Source organism: Pleurodeles waltl, chromosome 9, assembly GCF_031143425.1.
Source record: "Pleurodeles waltl isolate 20211129_DDA chromosome 9, aPleWal1.hap1.20221129, whole genome shotgun sequence".
Classification (NCBI taxonomy): domain Eukaryota; kingdom Metazoa; phylum Chordata; class Amphibia; order Caudata; family Salamandridae; genus Pleurodeles; species Pleurodeles waltl.
In genome coordinates, this window is record NC_090448.1 from 530,433,982 (window position 1) to 530,460,623 (window position 26,642).

The window sequence follows — 26,642 nt, forward strand, 5'->3', positions numbered from 1 at the left end:
GGTGGGAGCAACAGAGGAGTGGGCAGGAAAGGAGCCAATGCAAGGAGAATCAACAAGGCTGTGAAGGAAATAAAAAAAAAAAAGCAGAGTTGGTTGAATCAAGTGGACCCGCTATTATGGAGTGAGGCAGTAGGGCAACTTGAAACGTTCAGGGGCTGGTATTTGAGGAGGGAACCAGCACATGAAGGAGAGAGCAAAAATACATTAGCAGACTAATAGAGTGCTGAAACCAAAAGAAAATAATTTCCTGAATGTGAAAATTGAAAAGATAGCAGTCATCCATTCAAAAGGATGATAGAGAAGCTATACTCCAGGGGAGCAAAACACTCAAAAAGAGGAACAAAAGCCAGCGAATAAGAATCAAACAAATTAAACTGACAGGCCGTCCCAAAGTGCACTGTAAATTTTGGTTTGGCAGGTCTTTTGACCACAGACAGCTAAAAGTTGTCTAAAGGAGAGCCCTAAAAGAGCAACTGTTTTTCTTGCATAACATTTGGAGTTTATATTCAAAAAGGAGCACCAAATTAATCAGGCAATAAAAGGAAGGTATCAATAACAATAAAGAACTTTATTTCTTTATTATTAAATTGAACTGAAATAGGACTTGGCTTGTGTTACTGTTTTTCCTTTTTGCTATGTAGGTGTTTATGCAATATCTGTTAATTTACATAACAAGCAGCTTGCAGATAGTATGCCCTTCTGGGTCATGAGTGTTGACTTGATTTGACTATTGTCCATTAGATCTTAAGACATTTTTAAGCGTTGTAAGACTTTGTATAATTTGAGTGATGTTCTGTTTTACTGTATGTTTTTTATTAAATGAATGTTATGAAATCGTTTTCAACTAAATCATAGTGAAGACTATAGTGTTGGGGTATGCCTAGGGATAGTTGGAGCACTTAGAAATAGACAAAAGATTGCAGAATTGCTCAGATGAAAGAGGAGATAGATGAGGTACATTGTGGGCCAAGTTACCGTAGTGCTAGAATCCAGTTTATTATGAGGTGAAAATCAGATCTGATCACTGAGGTCTATCTGCTTGGTTGAGGTATGAGGTAAAATGTTTTTAGTATAAAAAGGAGTAAGGTTGCCACCGATGTTTTGGCTGCAGAATTTGAGAGCAGATGGTTTCAGATTCTGGATCTTAATTACTACTGGATTCTAAGAATGTAGAATGTTTCTGGTGCAAAAGACCTTTTCTTTGTCGCATTGTCTACAGTAATGCTACAGTTGCTTGATATATTTCAACTTGGCAGACAGATTATAAGAAAAACACAAATTGCATCCAATGAGGTGTGCAAGGAGTTTGAGGACAGGGCACTGGAGAGAACTGGTTAGCTCTTTTTTCTTATTTGAAGCTGTAACCAATTTAGTTTGGGAGAGTGCATCAAAAGAATACCTGCTATGATTAGCTAGTATTGCACCTCGGCATGTCCTTCTCAACATTTCTTCTTTCAGCGGGCACAGAAACTGGTCCCACTGAGTTAGATAACCAAACATATTGACACAAGGTATAGACTGGCTCAGCCAATAAAAAAACTAACTATAATTAATGATGCTGATTAAATACTACTGTTGTTTGCCTGTATTTTAAGTTCATGGAAATCAAGTCAATAGAGACAGTTGGGGCTTGTCTTTATTTCTGTAAGTGAATAAGATTAGGAGGAAGTTCTCAGGGGGCGTGCATGCATTAAGAGTTAATGCCTCCAATAGAGGGCATTAGCAGCTATCCATGTTCCAAGAGACAATTTAGTTGGTTGTATATGCTATACAAATGGTAACTGTTAGTAATACTTATCACTTGTGAATTCCTATTTTAGTTGGATAGATATGCTTTAAGCAAGGTAAAGACACATCCGTAGAAAATATTTAATATTAAATCATTTAATAAATATACATTACCTATAAATGTCTTTCTTTTCAGTTGTACGAGGAGCTGGTTAAGACGCATGTAACTCATCCAGTGAACTGGCACAAAAACTATGCAATAGCCTGTGAGAGGATGTTGCGTCTTGGAAAGATGGACATGGATCAAGAAACGTTGCTGTCAGAAACTATCAAACATTTCACCCTTTATCTGGCCAAGGAAAGTGATGATCCTCAGTCCTCCGCCATTTCCCAGGCAGTGCACCACCTGAAAGATGAATTGAACAGACTAAAAAAAATGAAAGCAGATTTATAAGGCCAGGCGTTTAAAGTATCCGTAGGCCAGAAGTTTAAGGGATCCGTGTAAACATTTTCTGGACTTTTTTGTAAAGGTTGGACACGCATAACATTATAAATGTTTTTTTTACAGAGGCTATGAGAGAAAAGTATGTTTTTTTTGTTTGTTTTTTAATGAACAAATCATAGAAATTAGCGGAATGATCAATTCAGCAAGCGGAAATAATTTAAATATTATTTTATGAAATCAGTGGTAGTATTCCAGTGGGCTTGTCAGGTGAATTTTAATGATATAATGTGCAAAAAAATATGTGCATTTTGCATCTCCTTTTACAGAGCCATTTTTATAAAAGTCATATTGACTTTTTTTATATTTTTAGTTGAAAAACTATTAAAAGGCTGTGTTGCCAAAAATAGTATTGTCAGTGATATTGCTACTTAAGCAAGCCGACTTGGTGCTCGTTTGTTTCGGTTGCTAAGTAAACGTCCTTTTTTTTTTTTTTTTTTTTTTTTTTTTTTTTTACCTAATTACGTTCATGTTTGTATTTCTGTGTGTTACTCTTGTCCCGGTCTGGACCCTATAATTAGGCCCCTGCTGCAAAGTGTTTAAAAGGAGGTTCCTGAGATTTGTATAATTTCACCACTCTTACAAGACCCTTTCATACTTTCTGCTGAAGAGAAGAGAAGAATACATGTAAATAATAGTTTGTTATTTTATTATGACAGTTAATTATTGGCAGCTTGGTTCAATGAATAAAGTCACCTAGGGTCCTTTAGCACATCCTAAGCAGAGACAGGAATCTGCAGGTTTTCTTTTCCTTCCAATTGTGCAACTTCCAGCCTGGGCACACTATATAGCGCCGTGTATAGACATGCTCCCTAATGAAGAGGGCGGGTTCGGAGCTTGTCTGCATTCAAGGATCACTGGTGAGTCATTCATGAAGAAAAAGGCCCTTTAACAAGGAATAGTCACAGTTCCGTGGCATTGTGCTGGCGAAATGACCCGATCAAAGGTCTCCTGTAGTGCATGCATGGTTCCTTTCATACCAAGGCCATAATTAAAAGCGCTAATTCTCTTTTAAAATGCTGCAGGATGCCACGCAGGCATCGCTCGGGAGTGCCCTTTGTGATGTCATGAGCCGTCGAGGACCCGCGCTGAGGGCTTTTGAGTGAAATGCCAGTCATGGCGGTGCTTCTGCACGACGCAGCCTCCAAAAGCTTGACAGGGCCTTGACTACACAATTAAAGCTGAATGTGGCCCTTGTCAGCCGCCTGTAAATACATTTCAAAGGGGCGAGCGCTGAAGTTTCATTACCTGATCCAGTGGGCTTTGTTGGCTCTGGCATCACACGGGGAGAAGCTCTTGCCCCAGCCATTCTCATCTTTTTTTGAAGATGTCCACCGGAGCTTGTCGAGCCCAAGATGGATTCGCAGCTAAAGCTTTTGATGAGTGTGCGTGGTTGCAACAGTTCAGCTGGTAGAAACACATGCCAAGTGGGAGAGCTCATTAATCTCTCCTTTGGCACTCCATGCCTTTTGCCCTTTTATTACGGCCCTATTAGGCTCCTGCTCATCTTGAATCACAAAAAATAAATTGGAGCTATTTGGCACTAATTGGCAAAGACGCTTGCTTAAGGGCACAGAATGTCCACTGCAATGAGAATGTGTTCACTATGGGGAAGCCCTGGTTTACGTTAAAGCAAAATTAGATTATGACATGTTAAACTTGGTGAAAGCTCAGTGGTAAATCCTTTATGGTTGAAAGGACAATATTAAAAATCACCAAAAGAGAGTAGCTGATCAAAAGCTCATTTAATTGACGGGTTTGTGGTTTTTTAAATATTTTTTTTATTTTTTATTTTTAACTTCAATGTTTAAAAGCTTTACCCAGTTAACTTAATTTCATTCTAGGTATTTTATAATTTGTCAACTAAAACATTTAGTTAAATGTGTAATGATAATGAGGGTGTTCAAGAGAGATTGACTCAGCTCAATGTACTTCCTTTCCTACCAGTTACTCCCTTGATGCTCTAAAATTGATTATTGATCCCACTTGGTGAGGCACTGTTGGGAATGATGGGTAGTACATTTCACACTGATAATCTCAAACTGTTGCTAGCTGGGGCACCCATTTCAAAAGTTTGGAAATTACAGCATTCCTTATCTGCCCCACAACTTCTCTCCCTACCCTGGCCTTCAAAGTGTCTTATTAAAAAGACAACACCCACTTGAAATCCTTCATCTTTGATGAATAACTCTGTCTCTGTCTTTTTAATATTCTGGAGGATGTACAGTAGCTGCACAGGGGACTGGTGTTCTTACATTAGGTGAATGGGAGGGTAACATGAATTAAATTCAATTGAGTTAAGTATTCCGGATAATATATTCCTGTTAAATGTGTTAAAGTCATCTAAAGTAATGCACCAAACTGTGCTTTAGTTTTCATTAAATATAATTTTATATTGTATCAGCTTCTCTTTATTTGTACTTACAAACATTTATTTCCATAAGAAAACTGCTGAATTCTAATAAAAAATAAAGACATAAAGTACTACTATACAGCATACAAACCAGGGCTGCATGAAAGCTGGAAAATAAAAGGATAATATTTTGTTCTAGTAATAGTAAATGCAATATTCTGATGTGTAATCCTCCTTCCTTCCTTAACACAGTGCATCTACATTAGATACTTTTCTTGAGAAAACCAAACTAACATAGCCATCTTGGCTAATAATTGTTTTCTGGACAAATCCTAATCGGTAGACCAATTTCTTAAGCAATGAATTGTATTCACATATCATAACCTTTAATATGTAGGTTGTAGAGCCATATGTAAGTAAATGCTTATCAAAAGCTTGTAAAGCAAGGAAGGTGTCCTCACCTATTCCAAAGAGAATTTGTCACTGGCAGATGCCTTGATCGAATAGCTGAGCTGTAGTAGATTATGGTTTTATAATCCATTGTCCCTTCAGTTAGAAACCCTGTTCACCGTACAACATAATAATTGTTGCCAGACAGAAACATATCTCTTGTGGCATCCTAAAGATCAAACCTGCTGTAAGAAGAAAATAAATTAATTATGAAAGGCTCAAGATTTGCCATCATGCTCCGAAATTCTCCATACTGTCATTGGCAGGTAATCTGATTCCACTAATGGATGCCTGTGTTTTAGCAGGTTTATCATAGGCATCTGAAAATTGGGTTGAGAGCTTTTAGCAACCAATGAAAGGTCCTGAAGAACTGGAAACTAGTCTTGCAGATTCCAGAATAATATCAGTATCACAAGGCCAGTCTCCTGACATAAGATGTCACCCCATGTAATGTTAAGAAATGGGGTTAAAATACAGCTCTCCGTTCCAATACTGTAAAAAAGCATGTGTCACTTGAGCTTTCAGGCCTAGTTAACCACTGAAGAACCACAGAAGCTCCCTTTTGATTCTAGATACAACAAAATCACTCTCCCCAGATTTTGATGATCCTCCCAAAAAGAGTTGGAGGGTTGGTTCTAGCTTTATGCTGCTGCAATACACGAGGAGCCTACAGTGAGGTTGGCCTTGAAGGGAAAGCCCTTCAAATGTGTGGTTCAGTAGTCTAGACAGTAGCACCAAACGTTCTTGACTTGAGACCAGTGGTGTAGCTTGGTCAGTAAGATTGGGGGGGGGGGGGGCTTGATGAGATTCAGATTTTCCAACAATGAGCCTAACATATTGTTAGAGCTTGCATATTGTTAGACCTGGCATCCTTGGCGTGATTTCCACCTGTCGTTTTGCCTCTGCCTCCTGTGTTTTTGACTAAGCGCTTTATTTCATTTTTGCTGCTTTAGGTACTCTGGGCACTTTACCACTGCTGATCAGTGCTAAAGTGCAAGTGCTCCCTATCTAAATGGTGAGTATGATTTGAATATTTGAGTTACTAGTAAGTCCCTAGTATAGTGCACCATGTGTGCCCAGGACCTGTAAATCAAATGCTACTAGTGGGCTTGCAGCACTGATTGTATCACCCACACGAGTAGACCTGTAAACATGTCTCAGACCTGCCACTGCAGTGTCTGTGTGTGCAGTTTTAAACTGCCATGTCAATATGACAAGTGCACCTGCTTGCCAGACCAAGACCTTCACTTTTAGCACATGTAAGGGACCCCTAAGGTAGGCCCAAGCTAGTCACATAAGCAGAGTATTAAAAAGATAGGGCACGTTTTACATGCCCTGATAGTGAAATACTGTCAAGTTCATTTTTCACTATTGCAAGCCCTAGCCCTCTCAGGTGATTGCCTTGAAATAGCTCTCAAGGGTAATTTCCCATTGGGAGCCAATAGAGATATGGAGTTTTGGGTCTAAATATATCTTTAAGTGAAGGTGGTTTTTAACTTGTGTGTTTGAAAATCCCACTATTAGAAAGTGGACATTTTCTTGCTTAACCATTCAGTGCCTCTGCCTGGCTGTGGAATACATCTCTGGGTCAGGATGACAGTTGGGTTGGTTGTGAATTCTTGCTAGACAGTCAAATAAAAGAAGCTGAGGTGTGCCCTGCATATCCTGATGGGTCTTTCTGGGCTAAAACGATTTGAGGAGCTGACACTGGCACCTGAATAGGGCTGTGCCCGTCCTTACACAATACAGTTTCCAACCCCGAAGAGTGTGTCTGGGACTAGAGCAGGAAAGGCAGGGTCTTGTGCACTACAAAGACTTTCCTTTGAAGTTTGCCTACTTCAAAGGCAGAAATTAATATAAGTATTGGACCCAAAACCCCAGACTTATACAACACTTCTGGATCAAGAGGAGACTCTGCCAAGGAGAAGAGCTGTGAGGAGCACTGAGCACTGCATTTTGCTGTGTGTGCCTTGTTGGTTGGCCTGCAGTTACTGATTCTGCTTTGGAGAGGACAAAGACAGGACTTTGCTATGCATCCTGCTTGTGAGGTTTCTCGAAGTGCTTGAACTGAGCTTGCCTTCTGTTAAGCAGTCTCAGGGACATCAAAGACTTCACCCGCCAGCCCCTGGGTTCTCTCTTGCTGAGGACCCAGACTTTCCAAGCAGTGCCCACTTCTTTCTGTGCCACTGGGAGTGAAATCTGTCATAAAACAAGAAGAGTCAGGCACATGGTCTTCGCTCGACTCCAGAACCAGCACCACTTCCCGACTCTGCACTGCTGCCTGCACTCGAAGCAGTGGTCCCCGCTGAAGTGCGACTACCATGACCAACACCACAGGCCTGACATCGCCACAGCACCTCTGATGTCCGACAACATTGTGATCCCCGAGAGCCATGTCACAGACGTCCGTGACACCTGACTCCGCCCCGTTGTGTGACTGTGGGGTTGCCCATCGTTTCTTAATCTGCTGGACTCATCAACCCCACGGGATCGTAAGGATCCACTGCCTTGTTGCCAACTTTGCCTCACCTCCTGCGTAGCAGTACGGAACTGATGCCGCACCGGCTCCAGAGACGCTTCACCTCCCCCACTCCGTGCAACATCTTTGACTCTGCCTCGTTTCAAAGGTACTGTACCTGGGGTCTGTGCTACTCCATGACCGGCGCGGGACTCCCTCGCAAGTAGCGTTGGACTGTTCCGAATGACTCTGTCACAACGCCATGATAGTACCACTTGGAACTAGTGTGTTTCCAAGCACTTTGTTGGGATTTAATCTTTTAAAATTCATATCTTTGCTTGTCTTTGTTGGATTTTTGCTGTTTTGGTCTTGTTTTACTTAGATAAATATTGGCTATCTCTCGTAACATGTGTGGTGTCATTTTGTAGCATTTGCACTGTGTTACTGTGTGTGTGGATACAAATACTTCACGCCTTGCCTCTGAGATAAGCCTGACTACTTGTGCCAAGCTACCAACGAGGTGAGCAGGGGTTATCTTAGGAGTGTGACTTCCTTACCCTGACTAGAGTGAGGATCCCTATTTGGACAGGGTGCAAACCGACTGCCAACTAGAGACCCCTTTTCCAGCACATATAATGTCAAAATACATTACACGGCAAACAGGGTACATTAGAGGGGCTAAAGGGGCAGTGGAAAGGGAGATGAATGTTGATTGGTAGGGTACTAAGTAAGAGAAAACACAATATTTTGTAAAACAACCAATATTTTTGGAAACTTTCAAAGGAGAGAGAGGGAGGAGTGTACGATTTTGTTGTGTGTATGTAAAAAATCCTTGTGAAATCCAACTATTAAGTTGCCCTGGTAATAAATGGATTCACTGCAAGGTGTCGGGGCTCAAATGATTAGAACCTGGACTATATTGATAAAGCATTTAGAAAGTCCATAAATAGACAAAAAAGTAAAGTCTACACTTCATATAAATGCCCACATTTCTGCCGCATCATTCAACCCTTTGGTCGCTGTGCGAAAATTTTCACTCATGCGTGCCTCAGTTTTGTACAGAATGGATGTGCCAGATTCCCCCTCTAGGTTGCATTGGGCAACATGCAAAACTGATCAGCTGAACTCATCAACAGAATGGTTCTTCATGTAGTGTTCAACCAGAGGTGCACCCTGTATTTGATATCTGATACGCATGGTCACTGGCATTATGTGGCAGGGAGGGCCAAATTATGCAGCAGGGTTGAGTAAATTATGCAACAAGAAAAGGCAAATTATGTACATTTTGTGATGGTATTCATTATTTTTTCATTTTTAAACTTGTTAACCCTGTCTGCGCATTGGTTGCACCTCATTAGTCCCAGTTAACCACCCAAGTGTAGGAATAAGCAACAGAAAGGTGACCAGTCAACTTTGCAAAGGGACTTGCACTGTGCAGCAACACATTGCTGCAGTTTTAGTAACTTTTGAACCATTTTAGATAGAAACATTTTTCTTGTTAAAATCTGCATATTATGCAGCAGATGATGGATTATGTGCAAATGGAGTAAATATATAATTATGCAAATAACACAGCTACTGCCTAATTGGATAACTCCAACGGCCCTACTGAAAAGTTACCTGTGCTATAACATACATGTTTTGACCGGCTGTGTGGTTTGGCCTACGTATGCCATATCACAGGGACATTGCACGAAGTAAAAGGCATTCTTCTTATTGCAATTTGAAAATGTATTTTGTTTATGTACAAAATAATTTACAATAACCATTTTAGTGTCTGTAGTAAACTTATACGCTTAACAGTTCTAGCATCTGTAATGCCCCACTATATGTAACCCAACATTTGAGGGAGGTTTTTAGATTTTTAAAGCGATCTAGTTGCTTTTATTAGGTGTTGGCGCAAATTCCTTCCTCATCTGAATGAGAACAGGGGCTAGCAATATTGAATTCTGATATCATTTTCCAGTCTTTATGGATCAAATCTTTTTTTTTTATTGAGTTTTACATATAAAAGCACAAAGCACATTGTGTAAATCGAAAACGAGTCAATCACCCAGGTACAGCATTTCAAACTGATATCCAAGAGGGCATGTACAAGCTCTCCCTTTTCGCCCACTTCCAAACTTTTAGATGAGCAGGGTAGGTAAAGACAAAGGCCTGATAACTTCAGTGCTTCGTGCATAAATAAACAAAACATAACATAAATTAAACAGCAGAAAAACTGTGCCTCCCCCAGCGAACATATCCCTCTTCCCCCCAGGAACCCCCCATCTCTACAGGCCTACATCGTACCAGGTCGCCACCAGCCAAGCACCTACTGAGAAGGAGCGTCTGTCAACCCCAAGACCCTCAAGTAAGCCGGGCATGTCAGTTCCGTGTACTCAGTTGACAGTATCTCAAGAAATGGCTTCCATAACGTATTTGTGTCACCCTCTCTCTGCTGGGAAACCAGAGTAAGCTTCTCCATTGCAAGAATAAACCACAGTTTCTGAAGCCAGGTCGCATACGTCGGTACCCTGTCCGTCCCCCATAAGGCTAGGATCGATTGTACAGCCGTGTTGAGTGCCAGCGCCATATGTCGCCCTCTCAAAGAACATAGCGGGAAGGAAAGGGGGTTGGGCAAGCCTAGAAGTATATACGATGGAAACCTAGGGAGCTCGGTCCGGAACACTTTATCAATATCGTCTAAAATGCTCGTCCAATATCTCTGAAATTTGGGGCAGTGCCAGAGCAGATGTACCAGCGAGCCTGTGTTACCACACCCCCTCCAGCAAAGGCTGATCTTGGTAGGGTCCCATGAGTGTATCTGGGCAGGAGTGTAATACCAGTAGGAAGCCACTTTTTATGCTGTCTCTGTCCCTGCTGCATTGAAAGCTGTGTGATGTGCTCTATAGTATATATTTTCCCATTCTTCGTCAGAGATCTCCCTCTCTAGCTCCCTCTCCCATCTGAGTTGCCCCTTAGTCTTAGGCAAGCGTTTTTTTCCTTGTAGGAGTCTATACAGCTCTGAGAGGAACCGCCTGTCATCTTTCTTTGTCAACGGCCATTTTTCGAACGGCGTGAGTGGCCTATTCATCAGAGCTCTGTTCGCTGGCAGAAGAGCCCAATGCCTCACCTGGTAGTACATTAACCTATCTGCCTCTGTCAGGCCATAAGTTTCTCTCATCTGATCAAAGGAGAGAACTCCCTGTACATCAAACAGACACCCCACCCTTTTACAGCCTCCATCATACCATCGGCGTAGAGCCTCCAGACATAGCCCAGGCTCAAAGTCAGGATTCGCTTCATGGGGGACGGAAACGACGTAAGCCCTGCCCGACACGCCACGGCGTCCCAGACACGGAGCGTTGATCCCGTAATCGGGGAGGAGTATAGGCCCGGGGCCCTATGTTGACGTCGAAGCCAAGGTTCCTTCCAAATGTGCGATCCTGCCACCGCCTGATCCATGAAGCACCAGTGCTTCTCCTTAAGCGGACGAATCCACTCCAAGAGAAAGCGTAATTGTGCTGCCTGATAATATCGTATGAGGCAGGGGACCGCCAGCCCTCCCTCCGCTCTAGGGCGATATAAAAGTCTTATAAGAAGCCGTGCAGGGCGCCCATCCCAAATAAACTTAAGTATTGCCGACTGAAGGGTTGCTAACGCACGTGGCGGGGGAGCCAGAGGTAGCGTCTGGAAAACGTACAATATACGCGGTAATGTGGTCATCTTAACCGCCGCCACCCTGCCCAGCCAGGAAAGTTGGTTTCGCCCAGCTCTCCAAATCGCGCTGCACCTCCCGGACCAACGTCGCATAATTCAAGTTCACCGTCTTCGTAACTTAAGACGCCAGTTCAATACCCAAGTAAGGGAGCTGCGATGAGGACCAAAGAAACGGGAATCAAGTCTTCAACTCTTGCTCACGCTCTGGGTTCACAGACAAGCTAAGGACCTGGGATTTCTGCATATTTACCCGGAAACCCGAGTCTGACCAAACTGCTCCATTATCACCATTAGTTCAGGCAGTGAGGTTGCGGGCTCAGAGAGGGTAAGAATCACATCATCCGCGTACAGCGTGATAAGGTGGTGATCCCCTCCAAACTTCACCCCAGAGACCAAGGGGCTGTCGCGTAGACGCTGAGCAAAGGGCTTCATGTAAAGCGCAAACACAAGGGGGGAAAGAGGGCACCCCTGTCGGGTCCCCCGTCCAATCGGGAACGGCAAAGAAACTATGCCATTAACCCGGACAGTAGCCCTAGGTGAGCAATAAATGCACTGAACCCATTTCCTGAAGGCCGGGCTGAATCCATAACATTCCAATACCCGAAATAAGTAGGGCCAATGGACCCTATCAAACGCCTTCTCTGAGTCAATAGAGAGGAACAGCGTCTCTCTACGTGATCTATTAGTTTTATCTATCAGATGTAGCAGTCGCTTCGTATTATTGCTGCACTGGCAATGGGGTATAAAGCCCGCCTGGTCTGGATCTATAAGACCCGGCATATAGGGGTTAAGGCGATGGGCCAGTATTCCAGTAAAGAGCTTAGCGTCTATGTTCAGAAGCGAGATTGGTCTGTATGAAGGGCACTCCTCGGGGTCTTTTCGTTGCTTGTGAATCACCGCAATGGTAGCTTCGGACATGCTGGGTACAAGCGTCCCTGACTCCTGAAAGGAGTTAAAAAGACACGCCAGAAGCGGAGCAAGCTCCACGCAAAAAGTTTTATAAAAGAGCGCCGTAAAGCCATCAGGGCCGGGGGACTTCCCAACCTTAAGCCGTGATATTGCCGAGATAACCTCCTCCACTCTAATAGCCCGATCTAAGGAAGACGCTTCCCTCTCCGCAAGCGGAGTAATTGCTATCCCCGCCAGAAATCCGGCAGGATTCAGCCCCCTCTGGGTATCATCCGTATACAACACCCGGTAAAATTCGGCGAATGCTTCTGCAATGTGATCGTCTGAGTGAGCCTCTCTCCCCGAAGGTGAGCGAACCATTTTTATCGCTGCCGCCGCACGCTGTGCTCTCAACCGATGCGCCAGGAGCCTGCCACATCTATTACTCCCTATATAGTATTTATGCTTAAGCCGCACTATCGCGTATTCTGCCCTGTCCCAGTCCAGCCGCTTCAGCTGCTGCCTCGTTTTCTCCAGTTCCCTCCAAATTCTTGGAGCACACGTGGATTTGTGGGATCGCTCCAGTGCTGCCTCCCTTTGCTCTAGCGCCGCCCTCTTATCCCTCCTTGCTCTATTATCTCTTGCTGATAACGACATTATCTCCCCCCGCACCACTGCCTTCAGAGCCTCCCACAGAGACTCCAAGCTAGTTATCCCATCATTGTGGTTAAGGTAATCCAAAACCACGCGCCGAAGCGACTCCTCCGTTTCTCTATTCTGCAAGATAGTGTCTCTGAAACGCCAGCTTGAGACGCCCACCGACCCACATCCACACCAATCGCCACCATGACAGGCGTGTGATCTGTAAGGGCCCTGGGCTCTATTGTGATCTCTCGGACTCGAGAAGCGTGCTCCCGTGAGGCCAGAAAGAAGTCAATCCGTGCGTACGTCTTGGTAGCTGCCGAATAAAAGGAGTAGTCCATAAGCGAAGGATGTGAGCTACGCCAAATGTCTTCTAGTCCACACTCGGCCAACCACTGTCGCCCTGCCGTCGTCAACGCCCCTGTCTGCCCAAAGCGGTGCCCCGATCTGTCCAGCTCATTGTCCTTTACCAAATTAAAATCCCCTCCCACTAACACAGCACTATCGCGTGTCGCAAGCGCTGGGGCAATCGCCTGTTTCAGGAAGGATTCTTGCTGCACATTGGGGGTGTACAGAGAGGCAATGGTTAAGCAATAGGCCCCAACCCGTAATCTAAGGGCCAGGAATCCCCTCTCCACCTCATGAATCTGTGCTACCACTTCCCCAGAAAAGGACTTCGAGAATAATATCGCCACACCGGCATGTTTAGTGGGGGACGAGGACCAGAACTGTCTAGGAAACCACCTTGAGCGCATACGAAATGTGTCCCTAGCCAGCAGACGCGTTTCCTGTAAAAGGCAAATGTGGCTACCAGAGCGCTCAAGCATCAACAGGATCACTAATCTCTTGGCTGGACTGTTAAGATCTCGGACATTCAAGCTTAGGCACTTAAGAGACATATGATCTAGTATCAAAAGCCCTGATGGGGAGAATCCACCGGGGAAGTCCGCGTTCAGACCTGTCCCTAGGCCTCTCCGAACCAAGGGGCCCGGCAGCCAAGGCAGTCTGTATACAAGATCTAGGGGAAGCACACCAACTTACAACCATAACGCACAACAGGTGCTCATAACTACAAAGTCCTCTATCACTCATCTCCTGAGAGGCAAAGTCTCAACAGGGGTAGCACAAACACTTAAGTCCGTCGTGTAGCGTCCACCGGCTCCGCCCCCCAGGCCCCGTCACAGCAGTCACGAAACCTGAATCACTGCGGCCTGCTCCCAAGCCGTCGTCCCGGCCCTCCAGCCATTAAGCATATGTTCCAGCGGCCACACTACTGAGTACTGATTGCCGCTCCTGGGCCTTCTCCGAAGTCGTCGGTCGCTGCTGTTTCCTCTTCCTCTCTTTACGCCGCCATCACGGTCAGTCCCCATCAGCTAAGGCCGTGGATGTACCCTCTTCCTGGGTATCCCCCTCTGAACGAACAATCTTTCTCGCTTCCGGGACTGATTTCACCTGACGGAGTTGTTCTTCCCAACGGAAAGTGAGGCGGAAAGGATGTCCCCAAGAGTATGATACCGAGTGTGCCCGCAGGTGCTCCGTGATGGGCCTAAATTCGCGCCACCTCTGCAGAGTCCGCAGCGAGAGGTCTTGAAATAATTGGGGCGTGTGCCCCCGAAACTGGATCTGCGGGAGATTGCGGGCCCTCTGCAAGATGCTTTCTTTAAGGCCATAATTATGAACACATGCCAAGATATCAGGCGGGCGATCTCAGGGTCCGCCGATGCGACCCACACGATGGACTCTGTCTAGAGTGATCTCCCGGGCGCCCTCCAGGCCAAGCACAAAGTCAAACAGCGCCACCACAAATTCGCTGATATCTTCTTTCTCTGCTCCGAGTGGTACACCTCGGATGCGGATGTTATGTCGTCGCGACCTATTTTCCAAGTCTTCAACCGCAGACTGGAGGCGCTCCTGCTGGTCACGAAGGCGTATGACCTCTTGTTGCATGCCCGCCAACTCCTCGCCTTGGGAGATCTCGCTATCCTCAACCTGGGCCACACGCTCGCCCAGAGACATGACCTCCCCTCATAGCTCTTTCACCTCTTGAAAAATGTCTCTACGGAGTTCCTTCAGGTCGCTCCGCAGAGAATCAAACAATGAGGTAAGGAAACCTTTTGTGACCGGGGCCTCCCCGTCGTCCTCCGTTTCTCCACGTGCCTCCGGGGACCGACCCGCCGCTGAGCCCTCAACCGGTTTGCACTGCAACGGATGGGATCTAGTCAGCATTTCTCTCAGCGACTGATCTCGTTTTGGCTTGGAAGACATCTTAGCTCCGAGTGCCTCTTTCGTCGCGTCTAGAACCTCTTCGCACAGCTCGGTATGGGACAAATTGCCAGATCCTTCACTGTATATCCTTGAAGCTCTGGGCGCCCATTTCTACTTCCAACGCGGCCCAAAGTTCATAGGCCCATAACAAGCCCCAAGCTCCTTCTGCATTCGGGCTGGGCCACCGCGGGCCGACCGCACCGCCGATATGTGGTCCAGCCCCTTAGCGCCCATCCAAGCTCCTCCAACTCGGAGCAGGGGCGCTAGTATGTAATATAGCCCCCTGTTGTGCCCAAGACCTATAGCCCGCAGCAGTGCTGCAAAGAAGTGGCCGCCGCGGGCTGCGGAGAGCCACCTCACCTCCGCTCCGTGTCAGGACCGACGTCACCAGGGCCAGCACCTTCCGCTGCACCGTCGCAGGCCCAATCAGCCCCTGCGTCACTCCGGGGTGCCGGCCGATCGCCGCACACCCAGCCGGCCCCCGCAGCACTGCTGCCACACGCCGCGGCCGATGACCGCAATCACGGTCCAGGCCGCAGGGCCCAACACCACCGGTGCTCTCCTTGGAGGGGAATTCGACCCTCCCTCGAAGCTTCCGCTGTCTCTCTGCCTCCCTCAGCAATCCAGGAGGGCCCGGAGGTTCCAAAAGCGGGGCCGCAATGCTTTGTCGGGACCAGGGCAGCGGAGCTCAGACGTACGGGTCTGCTCACGCGCCATCTTGGCCACGCCCCCTTTCCAGTCTTTATGAGCAATTTCACTTTGTTGGCTTTAGGATTGTAAGTCAGTTTCACAAGTGATCTGATTGGTGTTAATTTTTGGTTTTGGCACAAGTAGTGTATCCCGGAGAGTGAACCATGCACTTTTATGGGCTGACTCCACAGGTTTTTGGGGGGGTAGCCCCTCTCGATGAGTTTTTCCCAAAAAGTATTAGCATCTTTAAAATAATCATCTTTACTCGTCTAATTCCTCCTAAGGGGGAGGTGTCCATAGGACAAGTTCTCTGTTAAAGATCTCGGGTGCCCACTGTAAAAGTGTAGGAGTGTATTGCAGTCTGTGAGTTTGGTATATAGGTTCACCACTAATGTTTATTTTCTGACTTCAATCAGAAAATCCCAACTTGTGAAGTGTCATATGTAATAGTGAATTTCAAGTCCTCTGTTTGAGCGTTTAGCAATTCATGGAACTCTGTCGAGATGTGTTGGGGCCCGACCCAAAGCATCAGGCCATCATCCATGTAACTGTACCAATTTTTAATCAAATGCTGGTAAGAGTTGTCTGCTCCACAAATCCACCTACCTATTTTCAAGGAATGATATATACAGATTGACTGTCCCCGGGGCAAAGCTACATCCCATCGCTTTGCCTTTAGTTTGGATAAACAAATCATTTTTAAATGATAAAATATAGAGCTTAATTGAGACAAGAAATTTGTAGGAACCTTATGGGGTTGTGGCCTCAAATTCAACACGCCGATTATTACTTGTAATACCTTCCTCTCGGGGGATGTTGGTACATAGTAATCCAATATCTTACGTAACCAGAAAGTTTAAATTATCCTCAAAGGATACACCTCCTATTTTGTTGATGAGGTCCATAAAATCCCTCACATAAGCCCTTGTTGGACAAACAAGGTTTTAAAAATGTGTCTACATATTGGGCTAAAGGTTCTAAGCGGGAACCAGAGGCAGCAATAATGGGTCTTCCGGGGAGGATTGTTCAAACCTTTATGCGCTTTGGGTACTATATTAGTTACTGGTATATTCGGATGCTATTTATTTCAAAATTCTGATTATTTACAGAAGATCCAGCCCTCATCCAATGCATTTAGTGCAAGTGCTTTAATTCTACCAGCCAAAACCTTCTTGAGGTTCTCCATGATCCTCCTGTAATGTGCTGGGTTATCAAGTTGATGTAAGATTTCTCTGTCATATTTAACGGTGTCAATGTGAGCTATCCCACATCTTTGTCAGCTGGTTTGATTATTATCCTCTTGAATGCTAAGCCTTTTCCCCCTCCTAGATTAAGCCCTTTTTGGCTATTTGGGGTAGTTCATGCTTAGGGGGCCCCCATAACGTTTTGTCCAAATAAGGTATCCATGCCAAATTTGCATAATTCTTTCCAGCATCCTGAGGATTCTAAAGGTACGCAGGGTTTGTGGAGTCCCCTGGTGGGGACTGAGAAATTATCCAAGATACAGCTAAAATGTGTTTTTTGGGGGGAAAATGGGAGAAAGTGCTGCAGAAGAAAGCATGTTTTTTCCCTACAAATGGCATCAACAAAGGGTTTGTGGTGCTAAAATCACTGTCATCCCAGCTTTCAGGAACAGGCAGACTAGAATTAGAAAACCACTTTTTTCAACACGGTTTTGCCATTTTACTGGGACATATATCCTATGTTTCCTATTTTTGTGCTTTCAACCTCCCTCTAGTTAGTGACAGAAATGGGTATGAAACCAATGGTGGTTCCTGGAAAGCTATACATTTCTGAAAAGTAGACAGAATTCTAAATTCAGCAAGGGGTTATTTGTTTGATTCTTAAAGGTTTTCCTATATAAAGTAAAAGTTGAAATAAAACAAATATTGAAATTGAGTTGGAAAAAAAAAAAACATTTCTGTCTGCGTTTCCATCTGTAACTTTTTCCAGCTATGGCAGATTTTCAATAGCAATATACTGTTACGTCTGCTGGAACCTTCTGGTTGCGGGGATATATAACGCTTGTAGGTTCACCAAGAACCCAAGGTACGCAGGGCCAATAAATGAGCTGCACCTTGCAATGGGTTTTCATTGTGTACCGGGTATTCAGCAATTAAGTTGGTAAAATATAAAGAGTGAAAAATAGGTATCAAAGAAACCTATGTATTTCCGAAATGGGCACAAGATATGGAGTGTAGTAGCTGTGGTTATTTGCACTTCTCTGAATTTGTGGGTACCTATACTATCATGTGAATTACAGGTTATTTCTCAGTTACTTCTTTCTTACACACTGTCTTACATTTGGAAGGTGCAAATGGAGAGAATGCAATTGGTAATAATACTTGTTCTGCTATTCTGTGTTCCCTCAAATCTTCCGATAAAAATGGTACCTCACTTATGTGCGTAGGCCTAGTGCCCTGGACAGGAAACGTCTCAAAACGCAACGTGGACACATCATATTTTTCAACTGAAAGATGACGTGTTTTTTGCAAAGTGACTAGCTTTGGATTTTGGGCTCTAGCTCAGCTGGCACCTAGGGAAACCTACAAAACCTGTACATGTTTGAAAAATAGATACCTAGGGTAATCTAGGATGGGGTGGCTTGTAGGGCTCTCACTAGGTTATATCATCCAGAATGCTTCGCAAACCGCAAATGTTTCCAAAAGACCACATTGTTCTCACACTTTTGTGATGCAAAGTTCTTCAATCTGAGGGGAACCACAAACTTCCTCCTACCTAGCATTCCCCCAAAGTCTCTGGATAAAAATGGTACCTCACGTGTATGAGTAGGCCTAGATACGAAACGCCCCAAAATACAACATGGGCATATCACATTTTTCCACTGCAAACTGACTTGTTTTTTGCAAACCTGACTAGCTGTGGATTTTGGGCTCTTGCTCTGCAGGCACCCGAAGGAAACCTAGCAAACGTGTACATTTTTGAAAACTAGAAACCAATGGGAATCCAGTATGGGGTGACCTGTGGGGCTCTCCTCCGGTTCGGTCACCCAGAATCCTTTGCAAACCTCAAAATCTGTCATAAAAAACAAATTTTCCTCACATTTCTGTGATGCAAATTTCTGCACTCTGAAGGGAGCCACAATCATCCTTCCACCCAGCATTTCCCCCAAGCCTTCCAATAAAAATGGTACCTCACTCGTGTGGGTAGATCTAGTGCCCATGACAGGAAACACCCAAAAACACAATGTGGACACATCACATTTTTCCACTGAAAACTGACACGTTTTTTTACAAAGTGCCTACCTATGGATTTTGGGCTCTAGCTCAGTCGGCACCCAGGGAAACCTAGCAAACCTGTACACTTTTGAAAACTAGACTATGAGGGCCATCCAGGATGGGGTGACCTGTGGGGTTCTATCACCCAGAGTCCTTTGCAGACCTCAAATTTTGTTTAAAAAACATGTTTTCCTCACATTTCTGTGATGGTCAGTTCTGGAATCTGGGGGGACCGGAAACTTGCTTCCATCCAGCATTTCCCCAAAGTCCCAGTAGAAAAATGGTACCTCACTTGTGTGGGTAGGCATAGTGCCTGCGACTGGAAGCGCCCCAAATGCAACCTAGACACATCACATTTTTCGTCTGAAAACTGACATGTTTTTTTGCAAAGTGTCTAGCTGTGGATTTTTGGGCTCTTGCTCAGCCAGCACATAGGGAAACTTAGCAAACCTGTACATTATTAAAAACTAGACACCTTGGGGAATCCAGGATGGGCTGTCTTGTGGGGCTCGCGCCAGGTTCTGTCACTCAGCAGCCTAGGCAAACCTCAGAATTTGTCTAAACAAAAACATTTCTTTGATCCAAAGTTCTGGAATCTGAAGGGAGTCACAAACTTCCTTCCACCCAGCAATCCCCCAAGTCTGCTGATAAAAATGCTACCTCACTTGTTTGGGTGGGCCAAGGGCTCACGACAGGGAAGGGCCCAAAACACAACGTGGACCCATGAAAATTATATATCACAAAACCTGTTTTTTTCAAGTGGGGAAGGTAGGTGGTAAAAACATTCTGGTTTGTTTCTGTTTGTGGAAGAAACAGATGTCACAGGAATGCAAGGAAATTGTCATTTTAGTCACATTTTGAGGTTTTCAGGATATTGTGTGTAAGAAAACCTGTTGGCATTCTTGAGAGGTATATCGCCATGTACTCCCCTGGGTGTCTAGTTTTCAAACTTATCTAGAGTTGGTAGATTTTCCCTAAACGAGAAGCAAGTACACTACCAAGTCTCTTACATCTGTGGTGTCCCAAACACTCAAATTGGGTAAAAAGACCCCTTACCCACTGACCTAGTTGGTGGCATGAATCATCATTAAAGTCCCACTTGAGACAGCTAGCGTGTCAGGGGTGTGCTTTAAGGCCTTATTACAGTGGAGCTGTTTTTTTTCTTGATATGGCACTGGTTGGATTTGGCACAAGGGTGAGTGATGGTCCAATATATAAAATTTTAGTAACAAGAGATTTCACAAAATTAAATGCTCTGTTAATAATTGATAGGTCAAAAAACTGAACCAATGACTCGCAGCTTGTGAGCTGTAAAGGCCTGACAATGCACCAACCACTTTACAGTCCATTGGCACACCTTTCATATGGTGCACACAGGACCGTTCACTCCGCTGGCCTAGCACATTACAACACTCACACCAACAGACAGCGCCATTCAAGGGCCTATACGCCCACAGCCAACACTGTGTAAAATAAGTAATAAACAAAGTGTGGCTTTATCACAAAGACCTATATACTCAAAAACTATGCCACTCATGTGCCAGGGACAGCTAGACTCATCCAGCACCTACTCTGCACAGACACAGCAAGCACCGATGATATCCCACTGAAAAGAAAAACCAAAATAAAGTTACACATAAGACAACACAATAAACATCGTTCACAAATCTAAGAAAATTTCAGACAATAAAACATAAGGTAAATATGCTGCTATTAGTACACTCAACCATGCATGGCAATGATACTCATGGAAGTAAACAGTACAAAAATGTTTTCCTTACCAAATACAAGCATCTACGCAAACTGCAGATCTATCACTGCTTTAATCTAGAAGAAAACAAGAAATAAGCGTTACTATCACAAATAATGTGATAATCCACAAACACCAAGCTGAGGGTCAGTTGGGCCTAAATATATGACCAAAACATTCACCCCTAAAGGGAAGCAACCCTTGCCCATGGCGCCACTCTCCACAACTACGGCAGCAGCATAGTGAATAAAGCATCCCTGGTGTCTAGTGGTTTCTTCCCCCCTTGGTGGCAGATGGGCCTAAACAAAAGAGGGGGGGGGGGGCAGAAACTGCCAAAATATGTGCCCCCTAAATGGAACGACCCTTGCTCCCCCAAATTGCCAACATATAAAATCACTGGTGTCTAGTGTTTGCCTCATTGGGGGAGATGGGCCTTAAAAAAAAAAAAAAAAGAGGCCAATCTACCCTCAAAGGGGGCTAAAGCTACCAAAATAATTGCCCCCAAAAGGATTCAACCCTTGCTGAAGGGCCCGCTCCCCAAAATTGCCAAAATGTAAAATCCATAGTTTCTAGTGGTTTATGCCCCCTTAGGAACAGATTGGCCTCAAACAAAAAAAATCACCAACATTTTAAATCTCTGTGGTCTAGTGGTTTCTGCCCCGGGGCAGATCGACCTAAAAAAAAAAAAGAGGCTGATCTTTCCCAAGGGGAGCAGAAACACACACACACATACCCCAAAATCCCTGGTGAGTCAGTGATTCCTGCTGCACAATTGCAACACCATGCGCAATCATGAAGCAGGAATACATTTCAAAGAGACACCAAAGGAAAGGAAAAACTCTTTCCTTTCCTGCTGGTGCTCTTTGAAACCCCCACCCTTCTCAGGAGTAAAATCTTAACTCCCTCTCATCCCTACTCTGATCATGCCAGCGCGTGGGATGTGCACTGACATCATCAGATTGCCGGGGATGGGGTCGGAAGTGGCAGCAGAAGCGCTTCCCCTGCATCCCTGATGGGGGGGTTTAGAGGAGTGTCCCACAGGGGTAGCGTCAGTGCCTCCCCCATGGGTGGGTTCAAGAACGACTGGGGGCCTTCTGATGCACACTCCCACCGTGGCATCGGACGGCCCCTGGCCCATCCGATGCGCGCTAGGGGTTGAACAGTTTGATGCTTAGATGGTAAACTGCTTCCATTTCTAATTTTGTGTAGTTATGGTTAAAAAGACCACTTTTATGGTAAGGGCATCAATTTCCCTTAACGCAGTGTTTTCAAATGTTACAAGCTGTGGAAGCATGGTTGCTGTAGATGGACAAAAACTATATTTATTTTTGAGGCCTCTGTGGTGCTCTCCACAAGGAGATTCTCCTTCTGAAAAATAATATTTTTAGTTGGATCTTGCAGAGGAACTGGAGAACATCTGCTTTCTTTTCAGCTGGGCCTTTGGCCAATAAAGATACAAATGAAAGGCCATTTTTAAGAACTGAAACTTCACTATCAGAATGTTGATATTGTGATAGGTTATAAATAGGTACTGTATCACCTTTATCAATCCTGGTATCCTCAGTAGACCCTTCTCTTGGTATGAAATTTGCCTGAATCCTGTAATGTGCCTCTTCCCCCTTCCCTGCCTTTCCTGCTGCTTCTGCCAAAAAGGCTTGGGCACTTGGATGGGTGGTAGGTTGAGCTATTTGCTTCAGGCCCAGCCTGACTGTAGTCAGATGACATTTCAGAGAATGTAATATAAGCTCTCCTGTAGTGGCCTTGGTACTGGAAAGTCTGACTGATTGGGAAGGTTATTCTTGTAAAAATCCTCCTTGAGTTAGGGATATATGTTTTCGATATTGTAATTCTTTGTCTTTTGCTAATTTTGTGGACTTCTGGTTAATAGTAAACATTTTAAATTCAGCAGTAATTTTTTCCACGTCTTTTTTTAGCATTCTGAATGCTGGAATCTTGAAAGACTTCTCTCTCCAGTGCCTCAATCTCTTTGAGTTCCTATTTACTTAATTGGAAGGCTGTTTCAATTAATAAGGCCTACTAATCTCTTGAGCATTTTGTGCCCACGCAGCTGAATTATACTAAGTAGTGTTTGTCATGGATAAAGATTACCGGAATATTTGTTTTTACTTGTAATCCTAGTGGTATAGTTTTGTTTTTAGAGTTCTAATAGTACCTGGGTGTGCAATTGAGTTCTAATATTTTTCTTTTTCAGCTATGTGGGTTTCTTAATTTTGTCCAAGTTAGTGTTGGAAGGGTCTTCTTTATTTCACTCAATCAGCAAGTGAGCTGCTCATAATTGAATATTCTAAATTGGACTGCCAGTACATCAGATCCAGGGGCCCAACCTCTTGGCATACTGCGAACAACCTGAACATTCTCTTCAGTAGTGATAGTCATGTCTACATAGAAGCTGTAGGAGTCAAAGGGCTATAGTTTCAAGAAATTTGGATATGTCCGCATCACTAGGGTTTTAGTCTGGTAGAGGTCATTGTAAAAGTTAAAAAAAAATAAAATAAAAAAAAACTCCTGTAGAATGTCACCTGCATTGTGGAGCTATCCTCACAGAGTATTCAAACAGTGTTGGAGGAGGAGCATGGATAATTAATAGTCATCCTACTAAGGCAAGTGCCCTTGCCGATGTGCTCTAACTTTGACCTTCCTGCCCTAGCAGCAAGATCATTGAATTCTGCCAGGTAAGCATGAATGTCGGCCAGGAGACGTCTGTCCCAAGACTTGCTGTGGTCTCTCTCCAGGTCGTGGAGCTCTGTCTCAAGTTTTCAGGTGTGCTTATGGAGTGTTGCCAAGATCCCAGTCTGCTTGGACAAATAGGCAACTTAGTACTCTGCCTTGAATGCATCCCACAGGACATCAGGACTGGTACCGAACCCAAATTTTGGAGAAAATACTTGGAAATCACAACCCAGATGTCGTCCTTAAAGACTGCATCATGTAGAGCACAGGGTAGTAATCTACATATGAACGCTCTATGACAATATTCAGGAAATGTGATCTTGAGAAGAACTGGAAAGTAATTGGATAAGGTTCTAGGTTTATCTTCAATTTGTGTTGGGACATATATCTCGGAAACCAAGCAGTAATCACTCTAGACCAGGAGTTGAATTTGGTGGAGATGCATATACTCTTGAGGTATTTAGAGCTTCAAAAGTCAAATAGCTCTGCTTTAGCGACAATTTTAGTCAACTGTGCCAAAGCCAGTTGGTGCAGGTGTTTTGCAGTTCTTATACTGTCAAGAGTAGGATATAGTATAGCATTAAAATCTACAACCCTTAGACGAGCCTTCTAATTAAGACGCATGGTCTCCATTTAGGTCCGTGAAAGAATATGTAGCAATCACCATTAGACCCATATACACAAACAAGAGCAGAAGCTAAGCACAGAGGCACGCCCCACAGAATGACGTGCTGCCCTCCATCAGGAATACAGTTTGGTGAACATGTGATGGGAGGTCCTCTCAAACAACAATGGCAAATCCTTGGCATATGATGAGTAGGTGGTTTCTGCAGCCAGTGATATCCATCCCTCCCGATGGCTGGACACCGTTTTATTGGTGAGTTGAGTCTCTTGCAACATATCAGTGTCTACTGAGGTAGGTCAATACCTTGCAGGCTTTAAGTGTATCATTTATGCCATGTGCATTCCATATCAGTATCATCTCATCTAGCGGTGTGGTTGTTAACAGGGAGCCAGGTCTGGTACACATGTGGGCGCCCATTATTGAGCCTGGCTGGTGAGGGATGAAACCCCGTAACTGGTTCCAGGTTGCTTGATTCTGGTCCAGGGAGGACCTGGCAGTTCGGGCTGGACTGTTACCATGGGCACCAGGGTCAAGACTGATTTGCATATGGCTGGGTCCAGACTTGGGTGGCGTGGTGGGCAAAAAAAGATTGATTATTACCCAGATCTTTATGAGTGTGGGTGAATCTTTGCATTGTTCATCATTCCGTCCATCATCTGTTCTTTTTTGCCATTATTGAGCCTAAGCACACTCCACCAGGCAAACGTTTGATTACAACGAAGATCCAGTCACACGCACCATAGCACTCCAGTCAGTAGGTTAAGAGTGCCCAGTATTGATGTAGCAGCTATCACTATGATGAAGGGCTGCACCACACAGAAATGAGGAGTGAGTGTGTGTAGGACTAAATGCGGGCAGTCAGGGAAGAGAGGGTGCACAATTGCAGCTGTTATTCTTAGTCACTGATACCTGGCCATTCAGCGTCAGTCTCTTTGTTGCACTCCGCAGATTGGCACAGATGTTTGCTGAGGAACTTAGAATGTGTATTGCTTTCCGTTGATATTAGTGAGCCGTTTGGTGGGGTACAGCAGGATGTATTGGAGACCAGCCTTCAGAAATTATCTTTTTTCACTGAGAGAAATTTGCGACTGGCCTCCCTTACTGATGCAGTGGTGTCTGGCAATATAGAAGTGCTGTCACTTTCTTATATGCAGACCCTTTTATCTCTGGCAAGATACAGGATCAGGTCTCCTACCTGATGTTTTAAAGTCTGGCAGTTATTGGGCGAGCAAATGTTCCTGGGGAGGGGTGGCGTGGACCAAGTGATCTGTGGGCCCTTTCCACCAAGAACATGGGAGTGAATGCAACACCTTTAAAAATACTTTTTAACATGGTCTCAACATTGTCCTCCACCGATCTTAAGCCATGGATTCAGGTAACCCTAGTATGCATAGATTATTGTGGAGCAAATGGGTCTCTAGATATTCATTTTTGGCTTGAACACTGACCCTCATCCACTCCAACTGGGATAGTTTCACTTCTCTGCCAACTGCATCCTCAGCATCAGACACATGTTGCTCAGGAGGGTCAAAGCAGTCACCATGTGTTAGAAATGGGGTCTTTGGTTGACAGTCAGGTTACCTCCTGTTCAAGCAAGGACCCTCGCTCTAGTCAGGGTAAAAGAGAATCACCCTCAGCCAACCCCTGCTTACCCCCTGGGTAGCTTGGCAGAGCAGTAGGCTTAACTTCAGAGCGCTAGGTGTAAAGTATTTGTACCAACACACACAGTAACTTCATGAAAACACTACAAAATGACACAACACAGGTTTAGAAAAATAAGAGATATTTATCAAAACAAGACCAAAACAACAAAAATCCACAATACACAAGTCAAGTTATCAATAAAAATGCAAAAAGAGTCTTTTAGTAGTTTTAAACACACTGTTAGCGTGAAAAAGTACCTCGGTGCGTCAAAAATAACCCGCATGGGTGAGTGTGCGTCAAAAAGGGCTTGCGATGCGTCAATTCCACTCACAAGCAGGACCTTGCGTCGTTTCTCCTTTCGTCGGGTTGGGGCGCGTCGTTCCTTCTCTCTGCAGGAGAGCAATGCGTTGATCCAGTCAGCACTCTCGGGTCCGGGCAGTCCCTGCGTTGTTTTTACACGCCCAATGGTACTTGCATCGGAAATCCAGCCGCACGATGATCCGAAAACCACACAGCGTGGGTTGCGATCTCCCAGCCTCGGTCAGCGATGCAGCGCGTCGTTTCTCCTGCCCCATGCGTTGATTCTTTGGTCGCATTTCTGGCAAGCGATGATTTTCAGCCGCGAAGCTGGCGGTGCGTCGTTTCTTCAGCCGCAGATTGGAGTCGCGTCTATCTTTTCCCCGCACAGCACTCTGTGCATGGATTTCCTTTTCTTTAGGTTGCCAGCTTTTCCTTTCAGGGTCCCAGGAACTGGATGCGAACCACAGGGCAGAGTACGAGTCTCTCCAGAGACTCCAGGTGCTGGCAGAGAGAAGTCTTTGCTGTCCCTGAGACTTCAAACAACAGGAGGCAAGCTCTAAATCAAGCCCTTGGAGAGTTCTTCTCAGGAAGGAAGGCACACAAAGTCCAGTCTTTGGCCCTCTTACTCTGGCAGAAGCAGTAACTGCAGGATAGCTCCACAAAGCACAGTCACCGGCAGGGCAGCTCTTCCTCCTCAGCTCTTCTACTCTTCTCC

General features: G+C 44.8%; 1 protein-coding gene across 3 annotated transcripts in view; it reads left to right on the forward strand.

The window, feature by feature from the left end:
- Window positions 1–4,101, forward strand: part of TMEM260 (transmembrane protein 260) — a 413,639-nt gene extending 409,538 nt beyond the window's left edge. For all 3 annotated transcript variants that reach the window (XM_069207434.1, XM_069207432.1, XM_069207433.1), the window contains one exon: window positions 1,925–4,101. In XM_069207434.1, coding sequence (XP_069063535.1) covers window positions 1,925–2,182 — 258 coding nt within the window. In that variant the 3' untranslated portion in view covers window positions 2,183–4,101. The remainder of the gene's footprint in view (window positions 1–1,924) is intronic.
- Window positions 4,102–26,642: the final 22,541 nt, after the last annotated feature.